At 39.6% G+C, this 17889-nt stretch overlaps 1 protein-coding gene across 3 annotated transcripts in view; it reads right to left on the bottom strand.

The window, feature by feature from the left end:
• Window positions 1-11350: 11350 nt before the first annotated feature.
• Window positions 11351-17889, bottom strand: part of MRPL13 (mitochondrial ribosomal protein L13) — a 49446-nt gene continuing 42907 nt past the window's right edge. For 2 of the 3 annotated variants that reach the window (XM_073999359.1, XM_045398633.2), the window contains one exon: window positions 11351-11631. In XM_073999359.1, coding sequence (XP_073855460.1) covers window positions 11610-11631 — 22 coding nt within the window. In that variant the 3' untranslated portion in view covers window positions 11351-11609. The remainder of the gene's footprint in view (window positions 11632-17889) is intronic. The other variant, XM_073999358.1, reaches the window with a different exon arrangement.

Genomic DNA, 17889 nt, shown 5'->3' on the forward strand with positions numbered 1-17889 from the left:
GAATTGGGCTGCAATAAACATATGTGTACATGTTTCTTTTCCATATGACTTATTTTCCTTTGGGTAGATACCCAGTAGTGGGATTGCTGGATCAAATGATAGCTCCACTTTTCCTTCTTTAAGGAATCTCCATATAGTTTTCCATAGAGATTGTTCTAATTTACATTCTCACTAGCAGTGTATAATCATTCCCTTTTCACCACATCCACACCAACATCTATTGTTTTTTTTCACTTTTTAATAATGGCCGTTCTTTCAGGGGCAAGGTGGTGTCTCATTGTGGTTTTAATTTGTATTTCCCTGATGATTAGTGATGTTGATCATTTTTTCGTATGTTTGTTGGCCATTTGTGTTCTTTTGAGAAATGTCTATTCATGTCATTTGCCCACTTTTAGATGGGATTGTTGGTTTTTTGCTGATTTGTTTGATTCCTTGTAGATTCTGGATACTAGTCCTTTGTCAGATATATAGTTTGCAAATATTTTTTCTCATTCTGTGGGTTGTCTGTTTACTCTGATGATTATGTATTTTGCTGTGTAGATTTTTAGTTTAATCAGGTACCATTATTTATTTTTGTTTTTGTTACATTTGCTTTTGGGGTTTTAGTCATGAATTCTTTACCAAGGCCAATATCCCAAAGAGGTTTTCCAAGGTTATCCAGAAGATAACCTTGGAAAAATGTTTTTATGGTTTCAGGTCTGAGATTTAAGGTTTTAATCCATCTTGAGTTGATTTTTATATAAGGCGAGAAAGAGAGATCTCGTTTCATTCTTCTGCATGTGGCTACCCAGTTTTCCCAGCACCATTTATTAAATAGGGTGTCCTTTCCCCAAGTTATGTTTTTGTATGTTTTGTCGAAAGTCCGTTGGATGTAAATATTTGGTTTTACTTTTGGGTTCTCTATTCTGTATCATTGGTTCATGTGTCTACTTTTATACCAGTACCATGCTGTTTTTGTAACTATAGCCTTATAGTATAATTTGAAGTCAGGTAATGTGATGCCTCCAGATTTGTTCTTTCTGCTTAGGACTGCTTTGCTTATTCGGGCTCTTCTTCAGTTTCATATGAATTTCAGCATTGTTTTTTCTAATTCTGTGAAAAGTGTTGTTGGTATTTTGATAGGAATTGCATTGAATCTGTAGACTGCTTTGGGCAGTATGGTTATTTTCATGATATAGATTTTTCTAATCCATGAGCATGGGATGTCTTTCCATTTGTTTCTGTCACCTCTGATATCTCTCAGCAGTGTTTTGCAGTTCTCCTTGAAGAGGTCTTCCATCTCCTTGGTTAACTATATTCCTAGGTATTTTAATATTTTTGCAGCTACTGTAAAAGGGATTGAGTTTGCAGCTTAGCTGTTGTTTGTGTATAGCAGTTCTACTGATTTGTGTACATTGATTTTGTAACCTGAGACTTTCCTGAATTCTTTTTTTTTTTTTTTTTGCAGCAGGGTCTCACTCTGTCACCCAGGCTGGAGTACCATACCGTGGTGCAAACATGGCTCACTGCAGCCTCGACCTCCTGGGCTCAAGCAATTCTCCCAACTGAGCCTTCCAACTAGTTAGGACTACAGGCAGGCACCACCATACCTGGATAATTTTTGTATTTTTTGTAGAGATGGCGTCTTGCCATGTTGCCCAAGCTGGTCACAAACTCTTGAGCTCAGGCAATCCACCTGCTTCAGCCTCCTAAAGTGCTCAGATTAAAGATGTGAGCCACCACACCTGGACTGAATTCTTTTATTAAATCTAGGAGTTTTTTGGAGGACTCTTTAGAGTTTTCTAGGTATACAATCATATCACCAGTGAGCAGCAATAGTTTGACTTCCTCTTTCCCAATTTGAATGCCCTTTCTTTCTCTTGCCTGATTGCTCTGGCTAGGACTTCCTGTACTATGTTGAATAAACATGAAATGGGCATCCTTGTTTTGTTCCAATTCTTAGGGGGAATGCTTTCAACTTTCCTCCAATCAGTATGATGTTGGCTGTGGGTTTCTTGTATATGGCTTTTATTAATTTGAGGTAAGTCCCTTCTATGCCTAGTTTTTAGTTTTTTTTTTTAATCATAAAAAGATGCTGGGTTTTATCCAATGCCTCTTTCTGCATCTAGTGACATGTTCACATGGTTTTTGTTATTGATTCTCTTTACGTGATGTATCACATTTATTGACGTGCCTATGTTAAACTATCCCTGCATCCCTGGGGTGAATTGATAGTGGTGTGTTATTTTTCTGATGTGCTGTTGGATTTGGTTAGCTAGTATTTTGTTGAAGATTTTTGCATCTGTGTTCATCAGGGATATTGGTCTGTAGTTTTTGTTGTTGTTATTGTTATGTCCTTTCCCAGTTTTGGTATTGGTGATACTATGTTCATAGAATAATTTAGGAATGATTCCCTCTTTCTCAATCTTTTGAAATAGTTTCAGTAGGATTGGTACCAATTCTTCTTTGAATGTCTGATAGAATTCATCTGTGAATCCTTCTGGCCCTAGGTTTTTTTCTGCTGACCTTACCTTCTTCTTATTATTATTGCTGATTCAATCTATCTGCTTGTTATTGGGCTGTTTGGGGTTTCTATTTCTTCCTGCTTAATCTAGGAGGCTTGTATGTTTCCAGGAATTTATCCATTTCCTCTAGGTTATCTAGTTTATGTGAATAGAAGTGTTCACAGGAGTCTCAAAATGAAACTCTGCAGCTTCATTTCTAATTGAGCTCATTGGAACCTTCTCTTTTCTTTTCTTAGTTATCTAGCTAATGGTCTATCAATTTTGTTTATATTTTCAAAGGATCAAGTTTTTCTTTCATTAATCTTTTGTATTTTTTGTTTCAGTTTCATTTAGTTCTGTTTTGATCTTCATTATTTATTTTCTTCTGCTAGCTTTGGGTTTGGTTTATTCTTGTTTCTCTAGTTACTTGAGGTGTGACATTGGGCTGTCAGTTTGTGATTTTTCAGAAAAATTTGCTGTATGCATTTAGCAATATAAATTTTCCTTTTAGCACTGCTTTTGCTGTATCGAGGGGTTTTGATAAGTTGTGTCACTACTATCATTTATTTCAAAGCATTTTTAAATTTCCATCTCAATTTTACTGTTAACCCAAAAATCATTCAGGAGCAGATTGTTTAATTTCCATATATTTGTAGTTTTAGGGTTTTCTTTTGAAGCTGATTTCTAGTTTTATTCCACTGTGGTCTCAGAAGATACTTAATGTGATTCTGAATTTTAAAAATTTATCGAGACTTGTTTTGTGGCCTATTATATGGTCTCTTGGAGAATGCTCCATGTGATAATGAGAAGAATATATATTCTGCAGTTCTTGGGTAGAATGTTCTGTAATGTAGAATGTTCTGTAAATACATGTTAGGTCCGTTTGTTCTAGAGTGTATTTAAGTCTTTTTTTTTTTTTTTTTTTGAGACGGAGTTTCTCTTTTGTCACCCAGGCTAGATTGCAATGGTGCGATCTTGGCTCACTGCAACTTCCGCCTCCCAGGTTCATGCGTTTCTCCTGCCTCAGCCTCCCGAGTAGCTGGGATGACAGGCATCTGCCACCTTGCCCAGCTCATTTTTGTATTTTTAGCAGAGACGGGGTTTCACCATGTTGGCCAGGCTGGTCTTGAACTCCTGACTTCAGGTGATCCACCCGTCTTGGCCTCCCATAGTGCTGGGATTACAGGCATGAGCCACTGCGCATGGCTGTTCATTTTTGCTTGTTGACTTTGTGTCTTGATCTGTCTAGTGCTGTCAGTGAGTATTGAGGTTTCCCACTATTATTGTGTTGCTGTCTCACTTTTCACATCTAGTACTAATTGTTTTGTGAATCTGGGAGCTCCAGTGTAAGGTGCATATAAATTTAGGATTATAGTATCTTCTTATTGGATTGATCCTTCTGTCATTGTAAAATGACCTTCTGTGTTTTTTTTTTTTTTTAAGTTGTTGCTTTAAAGTCTGTTTTAGCTGATATAAGCATAGCGATTCCTGCTTGCTTTTGTTTTGTATTTGCATGGAATATCTTTTTCCACCCCTTACCTTAGTTTAGATGAATCCTTACATGTTAGGTGAGTCTCTTGAATACAGCAGATATTTGGTTTGTGATTTTGTATCCATTCTGCCACTTTGTATCTTTAAGTGGAACAATTAGGGCATTTACATTCGATGTTAATATAGAGATATGAGGTACTGTTCCATTCATTTTATTCATTGTTACCTAGATACTTTTTATATTGTGTTATTGTTTTATAGACCCTGTGAGTTTTATGCTCTCAATTTTATTGTTAACCCAAAAATCATTCAGGAGCAGATTGTTTAATGTCTATGTATTTGCAGTTCTGGGGTTTTCTTTTGAAGCTGATTTCTAGTTTTATTCCACTGTGGTCTCAGAAGATACTTAGTGTGATTCTGATTTTTAAAAATCTATTGAGACTTGTTTTGTGGCCTATCATATGGTCTCTCTTGGAGAATGCTCCATGTGATGATGAGAAGAATGTATATTCTGCAGTTTTTGGGTAGAATGTTCTGTAAATACATGTTAGGTCTGTTTGTTCTAGAGTGAAGTTCTCTTTTTTTTTAGATGGAGTTTCTCTCTTGTCACCCAGGCTAGAGTGCAATGGTGCAATTTTGGCTCACTGCAACTTCTGCCTCCCTGGTTGAAATGCTCCACTGCATTTTATTATATAATTCCCTAAGTATGTCTTTCATTTCCAGAAATTGATTGGGTTTTCTTTAGGATATCTATCTCTTTAGGAAATATTTTGTTCATATCCTCAATTGTTTTGAAAATTTCTGTTGTTTTTCACCTTTCTCTAATATCTCCTTGAATAGCTTAATAACCAATTTGAATTCTGTATCTGATATTTCAGTGGTTTCACCTTTGTTTAGATTCATTCCCGGAGGGCTAGTGTGATATTTTGGGGGTGTTACAGAACCCTGTTTTGTCATATTACCAGAATTACTTGTCTCATTCTTCCTCATTTGGGTAGATGATTTCTTCTCATTATTCTTGAATTTGTGTTTGATTTGACTATGTTTTTTGTTAATTTCTTTTTTCCTCCTCAAGGATGTGTCTTTAATGTTTGTAGTTTATTGCAGCCTAATTCAGTTCTTGGTGCTTTCACAGGTGAAGATTCTGTATAAGTTCCTCAGTTATAGAGTCTTTGTACGATGGCTTTCTCAGATGCTGGTTGCAGGTAGCAATGTGCTTGCTGTGTCACCAAGTTCACTGTATCCTATAGGGTTGGAATGGCAGAGGTCTCTTGAAACTTCTCATTCCCCTATGGTGTGCACTATTTATTTATTCCCCAGTATTTTATTTACTGGGTTGAATAGTTCAATAGTTGAATAGGCTTCAGGCCAATAGGGGAGGTGTTCATGGGTAAAAACTGGCTTTGGCTATAGCAGGTGGGTAAAGGTAATACCTAATGGTGGGCACAGGTCCTAGCCTTTACAGAGGTGGCTGGACAAACTCTCAGGAAGACACACTGAGGTCTTATCAGAGGGAAGGACAAGAGTCACCTCAGCTCCCCTGCCAGGCCAGCAGGAAAGCTATCCTCTTCTCAGACTAACTTCTGACTCAGTGTTCTGGATATTCAGATCAGACAGGCACCTTTTTTCATCTGCAGGAATACTGATGTTCCAAGGACAGAGAAATTGTGACTCTACCTCTCTTGCAAGCCTACACCTGGAGGGTGCTCCTCCTATGGGATGCAGTCACCCAAAGTGTTCCAGTAAGGCTGTCTATAGGTGCATCCCTGCTGAGGTCCCGTGGGAAAAGCCCCAGCTGTGTCAGCAATGGTGGATAAGGGGGAAAATAAATCTCCAAGACCCTTCACAAGCACCAGAGCTGCCTACTTGTTGGGGTAGAGCTATACACTTTCCCTGCTGAGCTCAGCACTGCAATTGTGCCTCTGTGGAAAGAAACTTCCCACCAGTGGAAAGATCTGGGACTCAAGGCCTGCTGTCTGGGTTTTTTTTTTTTTTGGTCCCAAAGGGTTTTCTCTTGATGTGTTGTATTTCCTCTTTCTCTAGGAGTAGGAATCCCCAAGAGCCAGAGACTAATGTGAATGCTATTGCTCCTCTGGGTCTTCCACACTCCATGCTGGTGCTGGGGAATGTTTGCAAGGGATCCAGAGATGTGATCTGTCCTCAAGTCTCCCAGCAGTGGGTACCACCACCAGCTCTGATGGGGGTGGCAGGGGAGTGATGCAGACTCTTAGATTCCTTGGTTACAGATAGACTCCATGTATTAGTGTTCTCAAATGCTGGTTGTAGCAGTAATGAACTGGTCACATGGACAGACTCAAGACCCCCTGGTTAGCCAGGGTGGTGCAGGCAATGGTGATAGCTGAGGTCATGCACAAGTTTTCTCTTTTCTGGGTACTGTGTTATTCCACCTGTAGATGCTGTAAAGAACTGTATCAGTTGGCTTCCAGCCAGGAGGTGACATTTGCAAAAGAGTATCAGCTGCAGTGGTAATGGTGGGATTTGTGCTTGCCTTATGTTACCCAGGGAAGGTACTCTGGTTTCTCAGGTAATGGGCAGGGTCATTAAGCTTCCAAAAATTTCGGTCCTTTGTGTTAAGCTACCAGGGAGGGTGAAGGGACAAAGCCAAGTGGGGGCTGAGTTACGGAGGTCTATGCTCTGACTCTGCATGACAAGCAAGCAGCAGCCCCTGTGGAAGTTGTGGGTTGGTTCTCTGGCTACTGGGGTAATGTTTCAGAGAGGAGCATAGCTGCCTCTGTTGCACAGAAGTTTGTGCAGGGAGTAAGGAGCACCCAACTTCCACACACTTGCAAGGCAGATCTCACACCTGCAGTTTTCTGCTAGCAGCAGTGAGCTAAGTTCCAGGCTGTCTACACTCAGAACTAAAAACTGCCCCAGGCCATTAAGCCTTCACTGCAGAAATAGCAACCATGGCTTTTGGGCCATACCCCTCCCAGTCCACCCACACAGCTTCTACATTTGTGGCTGCATCAAACTTCTCATTTGCTTCCCACCCCCACTCCCTCTGCCCTGACTGCTTCTGGCTAAGGGTGTTCCTCCTCACTAGAAGTTGTATCACAAAATTCATCTGTGAGCTTCTTTCAATCTGTGACCACTGCCTGAGTAGGCAGACCTCCATGAGGTCCCCTGTGAGGCAGAATAAAGAATGGCTTCCCTTGGTTTGCAGTGGAGACTAGGAATGCATGTAAAGTTCTTCCTGCTGCTGTTCCTACTTTTATATTGCCCCCCCTCCCTCGCTCCCTAAATCAGTTCTAGCATGGCATAGGGTTAACGCCTTCTCCTGTGGCCTGGATTTCTAGATTTCCCAGTGGCGGTGTATATCCTGGAGGCAGCCTTTCTCCTTCTCACACTCTAGGGACAAAGTTTTTCATCTGGCTTATGGTGCAGGCTGCATCCTGCCACATCTTTAAAAGAAACTGAGGATTTCAGTTTTCCTGTTAAGTTCCTGCATTGCTTTTTGGAAAAAAAGTTCACAGTGTGAGTATCTACACACTGTTTTGTCTTTCCAAGCAGGAGAGGCATGTTAATGCTGCCTCCAATCTGTGCCAAAAAAACCCAGCATATCATTAAATATCCATACTACATAAAGTGATCTACAGATTCAATGCAATCCCTATCAAAATTCCAATGTCATTCTTCACAGAAACAGAAAATGCAATCTTAAAATTTGAATGGGGCCACAAGAGCCAAATAGCCAAGACAACATCAACCAAAAAGAACAAAGCTGGAGGTATCACACTGCTGGATTTCAAAATATATTACAAAGCTATAGTAATCAAAACAGCATGACATTGGCATAAAAATACATTGACCAATGAATAAAGAACTCAGAAATAACCCCACACACCTATGGTCAATTGATTTTCAAAAAGGGTGCCAGGTACAGACAATGGGGAAAATGACAGTCTCTTCAATAAGCTGTGTTGGAAAAAATGCATATCTTCATGCAGGAAAATAAAAATAAACCCTTATCTTCACCCCTTATACAAGAATCAACTCAGAATAAATATTTAAATGTTAAGACCTAAAACTATAAAACTTATAGGTGAAAACACAGGGAGAAACCTCCAGGACATTGGTCTGGGTAGTGATTTCTTGGATTGTTCCCCAAAGCACAGGCAATGAAAGCAAAAATAGACAAATCAGATTGCATTAAACTAAAAAGCTTATGCACAGCAAAGAAAATAGTTAACAGAGCAAAAAGGCAACCCACAGATTGGGAGAAAATACTTGTAAACCATACATTGTACAAGGGGATAAGATCCAAAATATATAAGCAACCAAGAAACAAGAAAACAAATAACTCCATCAAAAAATGGGCAAAAGACCTGAATAGTTGTTTCTCAAAAGAAGACATACAAATCATAGTTTTTTGAATGAAATGGGTAAAGGTGGCTATTATCTTGTTTTTCATGTCTTCAAACTTCCTATAAACAGAAATACAACCTTTTTTGTTGTTAATTATGCCCTCTTTACTGAAGTTGTGTGGCCCCAGATGAAATTGGATGACACAAAGTGTGCTCATGCTGCATCAGGTTTGTAGTTATCTTCAGCTCCCTGCAAGTGCTTGTCAGTTTTTAGTTCTCTGGAAAGCAGATGATTATTGGGATGTTAATATTAAGCCTTTGTTTGTCTTCAGTATTATCTGCTATGTTCATCAATGTGATTACTTTAGGCCCAGTGGCTGCTGCAGTATCACATTCTCTTATTGTAAAACTTTGCAATATGTAAGCCTTCTTCTTTCCTATCACTTGTAATAGGACACTTACTCATGTTTTACTGAGAAAGTACATAAATACAGCAGGGTATTTCCCACAGGGCAATGGACTTGAGTAAAATGGGGTAAGAAAGATAAGGTATATTGTATATTCTTCCCAGGTCATTATGCTTAGTTGGATGGTGTCTTTCACATTTACTGATATTTTCCAATAGTGTAATGCATAGTCACCTGGTGAAAAATGGTTTATGAACAAATATGATTTTGGTTTTGGGGATTGATTCCTCATTTGTCTGTACTAATTTGCAAATCGAGGATACATATGGTAACAGAAAACATGTTAGCGTTCTTGTTCTTTCCAATGTTTGTAATAATTTGAGTTTCTTTTTTATGTAAGAATTTGTATTATTTTTTAAAAGTTCTGTTCTGCTTCTATTCATTTTACTTTGATAGGAGCTGCTATTCTAGGGTACAGCTTATCTTCCTCCCTTGGACTACTGAGTCCCATACAGTGAGTTGTGATTTTTATTTGGCTACTTGAGGTTGTATTCTTTCAGGGTATGTATAGATAAGGCAGTTAAACTCTCAGACAATGGCAAATGGGTAGGCAGCGGGAGGTGTAATAGTTTCTGCTTCTAAACTGTTGCACTGTCTTGGCTCAAAGCCTCTCTGAAAAAAAAAAATAAGTTTTAAAATAAACTTTTCTGCTTCAGTTTTCTCTGAATCCAAAATGGACTTATCTCCTAACAGCAAGCAGTAGGAGCAGTTCAGTCCACCAATACAGCCTCTGTTTAGGTCTACATGAATCAGCAGAATTGGGCAACCCTCCCTCTCACACACAGCAAGTGAGAGTGACATTTATGGTGATTATTCTCAATATTCTTATTGAATACTTCATATTATAATGATTTGGCTCAATATTCTTATAGACCATGTCTCTATCATCTTACTTGCTCAAACACTCAAGTTTTGTTAAAAATAAGGACCTTTCTTCAGTGGTCCTTCAGCCATCTGACAAATATGTGCCAGCACTGTTCCAGGTGCTTAGTAGACACTGGGCAAAAATTCCTATTAAAGCTGATGTATTGGGAACTGGAGACTTATTTCATATTGGCTCACTCCCCTAAGACTATTCCATCAAAAGTAAGAAGGGGAGATTCTTTTTGGTCCAACACCTTAAAATGTAACAGACTTCCTTCTGAATGGTAGTTGTTAACCTGTGCCAGGTTATACATACTTTGTTAAAGAATTTGTAATACAGAAACATACTCACCTTTTCTCATCTAGCACTGGCTAAGTCCATGGGCTTTCAAACCCAATTGACTGGATACAAATCCTGATATTTACCTTGGCCAAATTACTTAATTTATTGCTGCTTCACTGTGTCCCCTTTAAATGGGGAGGATAACAGTACCTCCATTACAGTATGTATTAAATAATTCATATAAAGTGGTTGTACCTGGCACATACTAAGTGCTTATGTCATATTTAATGCAGTTATTAAACATGTTTACATCATAATTCGCACAGTTATATCAGCACTTTTGACAACCAGTTTTACTTGTTTACAAATCTATCTATACTTCCTTCCCATCCTACGACAGACTCTTTGATGGGGCACAGAAGTGTTGGGGGCGACTTGTATGATTTGTTTTCCCAGGACCTAGCACTGTGCCTGGCATATAGCAGTACTCAATATATGTTTGCTGAATGAATGGGAAAGTTGGTCTGAAATTCATTCCTTGATTGGCTAGGGAAAGAGAAGAAAAAAATACCACCATAAAAATGCCCAAATGCAGTGGCTCAGTATCTTAATTTCTAGAGAGCATATTTTACAGCAATAGTCATCCTAGCACCCCAATCTAAGTGCCAGTACAGACATGAATGGAAGCCAACAGGATAGATATGGGAAAACAGTGTGGAGAGTCTACAAACACAATCACCGGCAGGAAAGAGGGATTTCTAACGAGCAGATGGGCATTATTTATTTTGGTGTCATGTGGGGCCAAGAGGCTATATGGGACACAGAAAAAGATAATAGTTTATAAATATTTCAGGGCAAACTTTACCCTATTAAGCTGCAAATATGAATTTAGATGGATGACAGGTTAGATTAAAAAAGCCACTGAAGGCCAGGCGCGGTGGCTCACGCCTGTAATCCCAGCACTGTGGGAGGCCGAGGTGGGTGGATCACGAGGTCAGGAGATCCAGACCATCCTGGCTAACACGGTGAAACCCCGTCTGTACTAAAACTACAAAAAAATCAGCTGGGCATGGTGGCAGGCACCTGTAGTCCCAGCTACTCGGGAGGCTGAGGCAGGAGAATGGCGTGAACCTGGGAAGCTGAGGCAGGAGAACGGCGTGAACCTGGGAGGCAGAGCTTGCAGTGAGCTGAGATCGCGCCACTGCACTCCAGCCTGGGCGACAGAGCGAGACTCTGTCTCGACAAAAACAACAACAAAAACAAAACAAAACAAAACAAAAAAGCCACTGAAATGAAAAGTGAAGGTAGAGCTTGTTCACAAGGGACAAGAAAAGTGACCTGCACCTTGAGAAAATCTGCATGAAGAGGCATTTTTGGAATGTGTAACTGCAATTCTATACACAGGGTCTATTTTTTATCATTAAATGCAACACTGAATAGTCAACAAAGTAAGTGATTTTATTATTATCAACTATAACATTCAAATCAGATTACATAAAAATGGTTCCATAAAATAGTATATTTTAATGACAATTTCTTATTGAAGAGTATACCTTCCTGACCTTTCCCCAGTGATTTGGCACATAAAACAGGTGCTGAACTGTAGCAATTGTTCTACTCCATCCTGTAGGTTAGAGAAACTCATCAGAAGAAAGTTTCAATCATTTCACTGTTATTTTCTGCAATTCTTATTCTCTTATAGCCGATAATCTTCAGGTCTGAAAGATAAAATCAACATATTTCTTCATCAATCACTACTTCGTTTTCTCCTGACTGATGAAGATTATTTTTCCAATTTAAAATAAAAATAACTGTTCATCAAGAAATAGCTACAAACACTACATCTAAATTTTTGGTGACCAAAAAAAACCATTAACATCAAATCTTTATAAAGTAGAACAGTTAAGTGACAACTCCAAAGTCTTTTTGAAAGTATAAATACAAGCCACCTTGTGCCTATATAAGAATGTATTTAGTAATAACTTGAATTCAATGTCTCTGTTCCATTTTTAAACACTGTTATAAAGTTTTTATTGAAAAGATTACTGTAATCTTTAAGAGTTTAAAAATCAAACAAAGACACGGATTTATAGTACAAATGCAAATTTTGAATAAGTGATTTTTCCTATTTATATTATCATATGCTAAATTTAATTTTCATTATGATCCATATACAAAATAAGTATATAAACACCAGTCCTCTAATATTTATTTACAAACATAACTGATTTTCCTTATTTATGTGATTATAAGATTAATCACACCTGAGAGTTGCTTTCATTAGTAAATTTTAAAAAAATTTTCAGAAGTATTAAATTGTAACAATAGAGAAAATTAAAAATAGGAAACTATAAAATGCAAACAATTTGTCCTGTTATCTTTTCAAGAGTATATTTGTAGGTGTTGAGCTTCCATATGGAATTTTCTGAAGGAAGTTAGGAACAAACCAAACAGATATTTTGGCCAAGATGGCTGATTAGAAGCGTGGTCTGCAGCTCTCCCAGAGGAATGAAAATGGCAAGTGAATTCAGCACCTTCAACTGAAATACCCAAGTTCTCACATTGGGACTGACTAGGTGGACAACTCGACTCATGGAGAAAGAACTAAGGAAATCAGGATGGAGTGATCGCCCACCTGGGAGTGGCATGGAGCCAAAGAAACCCCCACTCTCAGCCAAGGGAAGCAGTGAGTGATTGTGTGACCCCACCTGGGAAACCACATTTCTCCCACGGATCTTTGCAGCCTGTGGATCAGGAGATACCATCGTGAGCCCACACCAACAGGGCCTTGGGTCCAATACACAGAGCTGTGCAGAGTCTTGGCAGAGCAGTTGCTCAGGCTCACACAGAGACCCAGGAGTTTAACAGATTCCAGCCGCAGGAATCCCTGTTAAGGCAGGAGATCCATCTGTAAATTCCCCGAGGAAGGGGGCTGAATCCAGGGAGCCAAGCAGTCTTGTTCTGCGGGCCCCACTTCCACGGCACCTCACAAGTTAAGCCTCACTGGATTGGAAATCCAGCCAACCAGTGCAACAGGCTAGAGACTGCCTGAGATGGACAAGTTCCTGCGGGGAGGGGCAGCTGCCAGTTCTGTGGTTAGGTCAACTCAGCCATTCCAGCCTGCCAACTCCAAGGAGTTCACTGGACAAGGAAGAGTCCCCCACAATGCAACACAGCTGCTGTGCCAGATCATGGCCACACTGCTTCTTTAACTGGGACCCTAATCCATCCCTCCTCACTGGGTGGGGCCTCCCTGTAGGAATTTCAACAACTCTAGCCAGGGTCATATGAACAGAACTCTGATCTCTCCCTGGGATGGAGCCCTGGGGAGAGACGGCCCCTGTTTCTGCAGTTCATTTGACACAGTCATTCCAGCCTGCCAGTTCCAGGGAGTCCAGGCAGTCCAGACAAGGAGGAGTCCACCACAATGCAGCACAGCTGCTGTGCCAGACTGTGGCTAGACTTTTTCTTTAAGTGGGACCCTGCTCCATCCCTCCTCACCAGTTGGTGCCAGTGAGCACCAGCAACTCCAGGAATTTCAGCAACTCCAGCCAGGGTTATACAGACAGATCTCTCATGCCTCCCTGGGATGGAGCCCCTGGCAGGAGGGGTGGCCAACATCTACCCAGTTCAGCCTTTCCAGCCTGTTGTCTCTGGACAGTTCAAGCAGTCTGGATGGGGATGGGCTCCCCTACAACACAACATACCTGCTCTACCAAAAAGCAGCCAGACTGCTTTAAGCAGGTCCCTGATCCTGTTCCTCCTGACTAGGTGAGACTTCCCAACAGGGGTCTCCAGACAACTCCTACAGGAGTGTCTGGGCCAGCAACAGGTCAGTACCCCTCTAGGACGGAGCTCCCAAAGGAAGGAACAGGCTACCATCGTTGCTGTTTTGCAGGCTTAACTGGTGATACCTCCAAGTAAGGTAAAAACTGAAACAACTAGGGTCTGGAGAGATCCCCCAGCAAACTGCAACAGTCCTATGGAAAAGTGGTCTGACTGTTAATAGAAAAACAACAAACAAAGTAACAACAACATCAACAAAAAAAGACCCCACAAAAACCCCACTGAAAGGTAAGCCACCTCAAAAATCGAAGATAGATAAGCCCACAAAGATGAGAAAGAATCAATGCAAAAACCCTGAAAACTCTAAAAGCCAGAGTACTTTTTCTCCTCCAAATGACTGTAACACCTCCTCAGCAAAGGCACAAAACTGGGCTGAAGTTGAGATGGTTGAACTGACAGAAGTAGGCTTCAGAAGGTGAGTAATAATGAACTTCACTGAGCTAAAGGAGCGTGCTGTAACTCAATGCAAAGAAGTTAAGAATCATGATAAAACAATACAGGAGCCAACAGCCAGAATAGCCAGTTTAGAGAGGAGCATTACTGATCTGATGGAGCTGACAAATACAACATGAGAAATACATAATGCAATCACAAGTCTCAATGGCAGAACAGACCAAGTATCTTTCTGAAATAAGACAGGCAGACAATTTATACACACACACACACACACACACACAGACACACACACACAGAGACACACACACAGAATGAAAAGGAATGAACAAAACCTCCAAGAAATATGGGATTATGTAAAAACCTATGACTAATTGGGGTACCTGAAAAACGGAGAACAGAACCAAGTTGGAAAACATACTTCAAGATATCATCCAGGAGAACTTCCCCAACCTAGCAAGACAGGCCAAAAACTCAAAGTCAGGAAATCCAGAGAACCCCAGTAAGGTACTCCATGATAAGAGCAACTTCAAGACACACAATCTTCAGATTCTCCAAGGTCAAAATAGAAGAGAAAATGTTAAGGGCAGCGAGAGAGAAAGGCCAGGTCACCTACGAAGAGAAACCAGTCAGACTAACAGTGGACCTCTCAGTAGAAACCTTACCAGCCAGAAGAGAATGGAGGCCAATATTCAACATTCTTCAAGAAATTCCAACCCAAAATTTCGTATCTGGCCAAACTAAGCTTCCTAAGTGAAGAAGAAATAAGATCTTTTTCAGACAAACAAATGCTGAGGGAATTCGTCACCACCAAGCCTGCCTTACAAGAGCTCCTGAAGAAAGTACTAAATATGGAAAGGAACAACTACTACCAGCCACTACAAAAACACACTAAAGTACACAGACCAGTGATGCTATGAAGCAACCAAATAAACAAGTCTGCAAAATAACCAGCTAGCATCATGACAGGATCAAATTCACACACAACAATATTAACCTTAAATGTAAATAGGCTAAATGCCCCAATTTAAAGACACAGACTGGCAAACTGGATAAAGAGTTGAGACCCACTGGTATGCTGTCTTCAAGAGACCCATCTCACGAACAAAGACACACATAGGCTCGAAATAAAGGGATGGAGGAAAAATTTACCAAGCAAATGGAAAACAGAAAAAAGCAGGGGTTGCAATCCTAATTTCTTACAAAACAGACTTTAAACCAACCAAAATTTACAAAGACAGAAGGTAAAGGTTCAATTCAACAAGAGTTAACTATCCTAAATATATATGCACCTAATACAGGAGCATCCAGATTCACAAACAAGTTCTTAGAGACCTACAAAGAGACTTAGACTCCTACATGATCATTGTGGGAGACTTTAATGCCCCACTGACAATATTCGACAGATCACTGGGACAAAAAATTAACAAAGATATTCAGGACCTGAACTCAGCTCTGGATCAAACAGACCTGATAGACATCTACAGAACTCTGCACCCCAAAACAACAGAACATACATTCTTCTTGTTGCCACATGGCATTTACTCTAAAACTGATCACAGTAAGGTAAAACACTTCTCAGCAAATGTAAAGAACTGAAATCATAACAGTTTCTCGGATCACAGCACAATCAAATTAGAACTCAAGGCTAAGAAATTCACTCAAAACCATACAACTACATGGAAACTGAACAATCTGCTCCTGAATGACTCCTGGGTCAATAATGAAATTAAGGCAGAAATCAAGTTCTCTGAAACTAATGAGAATGAAGAGACAACATACCAGAATCTCTGAGATGCAGCTAAAGCAGTGTTAAGAGGGAAATTTGTAGCACTAAATGCCCACATCAAAAAGCTACAAAGATCTCAAATTAATACAACCTGATATCACAACAAAAAGAACTAGAGTACCAAGAGCAAACATAGCTAGCAGAAGACAAGAAATAACCAAGATCAGAGCAGAACTGAAGGAGACAGTGACAAGAAAATCCTTCAAAAAAAAAAAAAAAAAAAAAAAAATCAATGAATCCAGGAGCTGGTGTTTTGGAAAAATAATAATAATAATAAAATAGGCTGCTAGCTAGACTAATAAAGAAGAAGAGAGAGGAGAATCGACACAATCAGAAATGATAAGGGGGTATCACTACTGATCCCACAGAAATACAAACCATCATGCAAGAATACTACAAACACCTCTATACATATAAACTAGAAAATCTAGAAGAAATGGATAAATTCCTAGACACATAAACCCTCCAAAGACTGAACCAGGAAGAAATTAAATCCCTGAATAGACCCATAATTCTGAAATCAAATCAGTAATAAATAGCTCACCAACCAAAAACAAACAAACAAACAAACAAACAAACAAACAAACAAAAAACGATGACCAGACAGATTTAGAGCTGAATTTTATCAGAGGTATAAATAAGAGCTGGTACCATTTCTACAGAAACTATTCTAAAAAATTCAAAAGAAGGGACTCCTCCCTAACCTATTTTATGAGGCCAGCATAATCCTAATACCAAAATCTAGCAGAGGTACAACATAAAGAAAACTTCAGGCCAATATGCCTGAAGAACATCGATGCAAAAATCCTCAATAAAACACTGGCAAACTGAATCCAGCAGCACATCAAAAAGCTTATCCACCACAATCAAGTCAGCTTCATCCCCAGGATGCAAGGCTGGTTCAACATATGCAGATCAATAAATGTAATTCATCAACATAAAAAGAACTAAAGACATAACCACATGATCATCTCAATAGACACAGAAAAAGCCTTTGATAAAATTCAACATCCTTTCATGTTAAAAACTCTCAATAAACAAGGTATTGAAGGAACATGCCTCAAAATAGTAAGAGCCATATGTGAGAAACCTACAGCCAACGCTATACTAAATGGTGAAAAGCTGGAAGCATTACCTTTGAAAGCCAGCAAATGACAAGGATGCCTTTTTTCACCACCGCTATTCAACATAGTACTGGAAGCTCTGGCCAGGGCAATCAGGCAAGCGAAAGAAATAAAGCGTATTCAAATAGGGAGAGAAGAAGTCAAATTACCTTTGTTTGCAGATGACATGACGCTTTATCTAGAAAATCCCATCGTTTCATCCCAAAAGCTTCTTAAGCTGATAAACAACTTCAGCAAAGTCTCAGGATACAAAATCAATGTGCAAAAATTGCTAGCATTCCTATACACCAACAACAGGCAAGCAGAGAGCCAAATCATAAATCAACTCCCATTCACAATTGCTACAAAAGAATAAAATACCTAGGAATACAGCTAACAAGGGAAATGAAGGACCTCTTCAAGGAGAACTACAAACCACTGCTCAAGGAAATCAGAGAGGACACAAACAAATGGAAAAACATTCCATGCTCATGGATAGGATGAATCAGTATGGTGAAAATGTCCATACTGCACAAAGTAATTTATAGGTTCAATGCTATTCCCATTGAGCTAACATTGACATTCTTCACAGAATCAGAAGAAACTATTTTAAAATTCATACGGAACCAATAAAGAGCCCAAATAGCCAAGACAATCCTAAGCAAAAACAACAAAGCTGAAGGCACTTCGCTACTCAACTTCAAACTATACTACAAGGCTACAGTAACCAAAATCACATGGTACTGGTACAAGAATAGACACATAGACCAATGGAACAGAACTGAGAACTCAGAAATAAGACCACATGCCTATCTGATCTTCGACAGATCTGACAAAAACAAGCA

Source organism: Macaca fascicularis, chromosome 8 (genome assembly GCF_037993035.2).
Source record: "Macaca fascicularis isolate 582-1 chromosome 8, T2T-MFA8v1.1".
Classification (NCBI taxonomy): Eukaryota; Metazoa; Chordata; class Mammalia; order Primates; family Cercopithecidae; genus Macaca; species Macaca fascicularis.